The sequence below is a fragment of the Centruroides sculpturatus genome, unplaced genomic scaffold (assembly GCF_000671375.1).
Source record: "Centruroides sculpturatus isolate CEXI.00-Female unplaced genomic scaffold, Cexi_2.0 scaffold914, whole genome shotgun sequence".
Taxonomy (NCBI): domain Eukaryota; kingdom Metazoa; phylum Arthropoda; class Arachnida; order Scorpiones; family Buthidae; genus Centruroides; species Centruroides sculpturatus.
The window spans coordinates 168790-175124 of NW_019385339.1; the positions used below are offsets into that span (position 1 = coordinate 168790).

Genomic DNA, 6335 nt, shown 5'->3' on the forward strand with positions numbered 1-6335 from the left:
AAAATGAGCTACAATTTATATACAGTATACTTGTTTGTACTGACATTTGTAAAATTTCAACGCAATAAAGAACTTTCAATGTAAAGACACTGTTTTACCTCTTCACCAACGATTTCCTTTTCACCTCTATCCCATGTATGGTAGTACATAGGAACCGTTAGCAGGCTGCAGACCTGGGCTTCTTTGTGAACATAAGACGTCAGACAAGTGTAAACTGAAGTACTGACACACCGAATTCTAAACCAGATATCCAGGATTAATTTCCTGGAATAAACAAAAAAATATAAAATGCTGCTCTGGGACTCATTCAGCCTTCATTGTGATGAGTACAGTACCTTCTCAGCAGTAAAACATCTGCGATGTATATAATTTTGGTATCAAACTGATCCAAGATTAATCTAAGCGTTCAAATAGTGTATACAAACGAAGCATCTGATTTATCTCTATCATCATATACAAATGCCATCTAGGATCAACTGGATCGCAGTCAAACTAACCGACCGATAGGTAGGAATGTTTGGATCGGATAAAGATTAAATATGGCGACTCCATGCCTAAAGTCAAGCCTTAGAGTTGACAGCAAATAAATATGTTTAACTATCGACAATTAAAAGTATTTAAAACTTACAAACAAGAAGTAAAAATGTCAGTATTAAAATATCCGCTAAACTGAAATGAAAAATAAGTTTTAAGAGACAATTTTGCGATATTGTACGACAAGAATGCATGGCGTGCAATCTCCCATTTTCCCGTATTGTAAGCAATTTTATTTACAAGGTAAATACGATTCGATCTTTCTTGTATTCTTTCCGCCAACTAACATATACGACAGAAGCGGTCTGTATCACGTGACAAAGACCTAATCTTACAGATCAATACATCTGAAAGGAAAAGCATATGCACCCTTGGAAGATGACGCGTCAGACTGAATAACCACATCCGGCAAGATTTCCAGTTTCGAACTCCGATGCCGATACTGGTCGGTATCGATACTTTAAAACCACTCATGATACAGATATCGATACTTTTGTTTTATCGGAACATCCCAATTTATATTTAATATTAATGTATTGATTAATGTACATAATTACTGGATATTGTAAAGTATAAATCCATTATAAATTCAACATCAGATTTTATAAATTATTCAAATTTTACAATTTATTTTGCCCAGATAAAAATAGATAGATATTTTATCTGTTTAAATTTCTCGACTTTTCAAGATCTGCTGAGTTGAAAAATGTAAAAATCTTGGGGTCATTTTTGTTCGATCGGCATACCGTGTTTTTCCGAAAATAAGACATCCTCAGGAAATAAGACCTAGCACAGGTTTTGCTGAATTGCGAAATATAAGACCTCCCCTGAAAGTAAGACCTAGCAAAGTTTTTTTAGTCGTAACGGTCATCGACAGATGGTTGAAAGTGGCCGTTGGCTTTTTGAAAGTACAGCCACTAATTGGTCAGCAATCACGCCACGCGGCATGATTTGCATAAGACTATGGCTTGGGAACCACAGATTTCCATAACGTTACGGCTGGTGATCGCTAATTGGTCGGCCCGGAATAACGCCCCATCACATTTGCGTAGTGCTACGGTTCAGTAAGCACTAATTGGTCATCGAGCCCAATGTCGACGCTAAGAAAAGGTTAAGTTGAAGCGAGAGTGGGAAGTCCACTCCAGCACGGGAACTTTGTCACGGCGGATTGCAGAGACAGCGTTTACGTTAAACGACATTTAACGGCCGAACGGCCTATAGACGTCGGTTGGCTGAACCGCGGTTTAAAATACGTTGCAAAGACGATGATCGTCTATTTCCGAACACCATCTAAACGAATCTCGGCGAAACGTTGGCTGTTACTTTCTTCGCCATTACTCCCCTGTTTTAGGAGTCGCTCAGCCAATCATATTATTTGTGTGACGTCAGAAACAAGGCGACTGTGTCGAAAACGTGTAGGAATTTTTCGGAAGAAGAAAAGAACGTCCTGGCGGAAATTATTAAAAATAATCCCGTAGTTGAAGAGAAGGGGTATGATAACCGTACTCTAGCGTCAAAAAAAACCGCATGGGAGAAGATTCTAAACGAATTCTCCTCATCATTTCCCTGTAGAGCAGCTCGTACAATAGTACAATTGAAAGGCAAGTATGAATGTAAAATATTCATTTCATATTGTAAGATGTTAGTTAGTATTTTTAGCATTAATAATATCAAAGTAGAATAATAATTCAAAATTTTAATAAAACGAATATATACCCTTTTATAGTTACCCGGCAGAAAATTCTGCTGGCTGAGTCTCAAGACGACTTAATCACCTATATTAAATTTATTACAATAAAAATTATTTTGTGCAAAACAGCTACCACGCAACAGAGATCGAGCGGGATTACTCTTTTATAGTTACCCGGCAGAAAATTCTGCCGGCTGAGTCTCAAGACGACTTAATCACCTATATTAAATTTATTACAATAAAAATTATTTTGTGCAATCTATATTTAAGTGTATTCTATTCTGAATCAAGATTTCATATCCTACTAATCTCTACTTATATTTATTAGATTAATAGATTATGTAAATATACAATATTGACCAAATATTAAAACAGCATATTTAATTTAAGAAAAGTTTACTAGAAAAGTATATCTTATGATCTATGTTATAGGTTGCTGGAAGCGATTAAAAATAGATGCCAAAAAAGAGGCAGATAATAATCGACGTGCTGCACATATAACAGGTGGAGGACCAGCACCGTTATCATTGAATCCCTCCACACAAGTGGTTTTATCTATTTTGGGTGACAGTATTGAACCGTTACCCAATCTGGATGATCCACCATCACCACTTATCATCACATATGAAAATAATACTGAATCATTTACAGCTACAAATGAATACTCTAGTTCAGAATTATTTTCACCTATAGTGGTAAGTGATGCGGCTGTCAGGGAAAATATGGAAGTTGCAGAAGTGGCAGATGATCCACCTCCACCCAAAAGACAACGGTAAATAATGTTCAGATAAAATAATACTAAATATTAATAATTACTTTCTAAACCATAATTATTCGTATTTATAGCATTAACTCATTAGAAAAAGCCCAAATTCAGCTAATAGAGGAGGGCATAAAAACTGAGAAAATGAAACAAGATACAGAAAGGAAAAAGCAAGAATCGGAACAACTTAACATAGAGTTATTACAGTTAAAAAAGTTGCAACTTCTGCAAGAACTAAAATTATCGGAAAATAAATAAATGCATTTATTATAAATATTAAAACGGCCCTTTTCAGGGCCAACAACTTTAGTTAAGAGTGGTCATATCTTATTAATAAACAATTAGATGATGGAAGAATATCAAAGAAAAAATATATGAAAATAAAAGAAAGATAAAAGTGGAGCATAATTCATATGTAAAAAATATATATGTATTTTTTTATTAAATAGCTATTTACCTACTGTTTGTGATTACAGAATCATGTTTAACATATATACCTTTTTATATGTATACCAACTGAAGAGGGATTATTATCACTGGTGTGATAAGACCTTATTATCTACCTCACATTAGTAGGGTTTTTAATTAATTTAATTATATCAAGGGCAAAAAGCAATTCCTTTATATTCTTTATATATATCAAATTCTTTATCACAGTCTTTTATACTGAATGTCAAAAAAGTCTAAGTTATAAACAGTTTTACATGAATACAACATATACAAGTATTTAATTTAAAATGTTATAAATAGCAACTGTTTAATGAACATTTTTGAAGTAATACATTTATAGATTAACTTGCTTGATTACATAAATTTCATTTAATACTTGTTAAGTAAATTAAAACTCACTTTTTGCACTATTTGTGAAAAACACTGTAGTATGCTCTAATTGATAAACAAAAGGTAGTCTGTTACAAAAGTATAGGTACACCACTTAAAAGTCTCTTAAAAATTAATTTATTATAATAATAATTAAAATTATCATGACTAGGGTGAGATGTCATCGTTTTTAACTGTCATGGTGGCTTTTTTAATGTTTTATTGAATGTTATATAAACATTTTCAACAATGCATCATGGAACTGTACTTCAGGAACAAGAAATACATAAAATTAAACACAGAAATCATAATTTAAATCTTTTTGAGGAAATATGGATGAATAAAACAACTGTATGAATGTTTATTTAATTTGTTACATAGGTTATGTTAAGTAATATTTTTATTTAAAATGAATAAAAAGAGAATTATTTTGTCTATGATAGGCTCACTCTTTATCAAAATTGTATGGTCCTGAAAAGGACCTTTTGTGAAAGTCCTAAAGTACTGTTTCATTTAACTGAAATGTTGCAGTACAATAGATCTTCGAAGAACAGATCCTGATCCAGATTGCTCATTTATTCTTGAAGTTTCTTCCTCTATTTCTTCATTTGAATGCTCAGTAAGAAACTCCTCCTTTTTAAATTCAATGGCCCAATTGTGTAGAATTGCAGTGGCTATTATTATATTTAGTGTGTTGTCTAATTTAGTTCTTAGACAACTTCCAATGCACGGAAATCGTCTTTTCCAGACCCCAAATAATCTCTCGACGATATTTCTTGCTCGTGAATGAGCTTTGTTATACCGTCTTTCGGCATGATTTTGTGGGTGTAAAAATGGGGTCATTAAATATGGCAAACACGGATAGCCACTGTCACCAACCAGATATCCATTACAATATCCTTGATGTAGTTTTTCTCTAATGCTACTATTAAAAAAAATTCTACTGTCATGTGTTGAACCGTGCCACCGAGCAACAATGTTTCTGATTTTCATTTTTCCATCACAGATTACCTGAAATATACATTTAAACATGCATCAATTATATATTTTCATTAAAGTTATCAGTTTGAGGTATCAAAGATATTATTTTATATTTGTAATTTCATATGTCAAAGAAATACTCAAGAATATAACTGTTTCATAACAAGGCATAACAATTTAAAATGTTAGAAAAATATATAGCCCATTGTATATTTAATAGTTATGTAAGCTACAATAAATTACAGTTTATTACATTTTATTGTTCTCCACAAAAATGTTTGTGGAGAACAACAAAATTGTAATTAAGGTACACTCACTCAGCATAATAAAAAAAAACACCTTAATTTGCTGAGAAAATTTAATGAAAAAGCAAATGTTGTCAGCCAAATCTGTTGGCCATCATCAGGCTGAGAATAGTTTTTATTTTATTTTTTTTCTTCTTTATGTATATATATATATAATATTGTATGCATATACAGGATAATATTACATGCATATATAAAAGCCATTTATTATATGATTAAAAAATATGTACAAGTTACCAAGTTAATATTACATGCATATATAATATTACATGCATATATATTATTACATGCATATATATTATTTCATTCATATATATTATTATATGCATATATATGTATGTATGTATGTCATTCGTTATTTTTATTTGTATTTAAATTTATGTTCTATTTTATTTATTTCTGAATATCTCAGCAAATTAAGGTGTTGTGTGTGTGTGTGTGTTTAAATAAAATTGTATTTTATTGAAATTTCACTTAATTATGAGGTTAAGAAAATCACATATTTAAGTAAAGATGATATTGTATGTAAATAATTCTCACCTGGCAGTTAATGGAATAATAGGATTTTCTATTATAAAAAAGTTGTGCTCTACTGCTGTCAGGACACTGGATAGGAATATGAGTGCAATCAATTGCCCCAATTATTCCTGGAAAGTTATCCTTAGATAATAGAGAAAACTCGCGCATAATAGCCGGAAGTTCGGATTGCGTCGGAAATACAATTTCGGCATTCTTTAGATGTACTAATGCCTTTGAGACGTTTTGGATGGTTCTGATAATGACATAACAATAATTAATAAATAATGCAATATATAACTTAGAAACGTTAAACAACACCTCATTCTTATAAGCGTCTCTATCACTATACAAAAAACTTTTTAAATTTATTTATTTAATAATAGTTTGATAGATACCTGCATACAGTAGAGACGTGAACTCCGATAAGATCACCAGCTACCCTCTGGTAGCTTCCGGTGGCATAAAATCGTAATGCCGTTAATAACTGTTGTTCGGCAGTTAATGGTAATCCTCTTCCATCCAGATGCCTAATTTCGTCGCCAACACGATTTAATATATGAACGAATCCAGATTTAGAAAATCTATACCGAGTTCGAAATTCGCCCTCGGAATAAATTTCTATAGGATTATTCCGATCTCTCATTACTCTCTCTCTTCGTAACTGTCGAGATGAATGATCTTCATTCGTCCCGTTTGTAAGATTGATTAAATTAAAAATATCCAT

General features: G+C 32.0%; 1 protein-coding gene across 1 annotated transcript; it reads right to left on the reverse strand.

Moving 5' to 3' along the window:
- Positions 1 to 3586: 3586 nt before the first annotated feature.
- On the reverse strand, positions 3587 to 6335 carry LOC111637843. Its single transcript, XM_023383424.1, has 2 exons — positions 6007 to 6335; positions 3587 to 3653 (listed from the first exon to the last, which is right to left on the reverse strand). Exons 1-2 carry the CDS (start codon positions 6333 to 6335, stop codon positions 3587 to 3589), a joined length of 396 nt encoding a protein of 131 aa, XP_023239192.1.

Coding starts and splice junctions, on each gene's coding strand:
- LOC111637843 (XM_023383424.1), bottom strand. CDS start 6,335: ATGGATATTTTTAATTTAATCAATCTTACAAACGGGACGAATGAAGAT. Junction 3,654..6,006: donor CACGTCTCTACTGTATGCAG/GTATCTATCAAA, acceptor TTTGACATTCAG/TATAAAAGACTGTGATAAAG.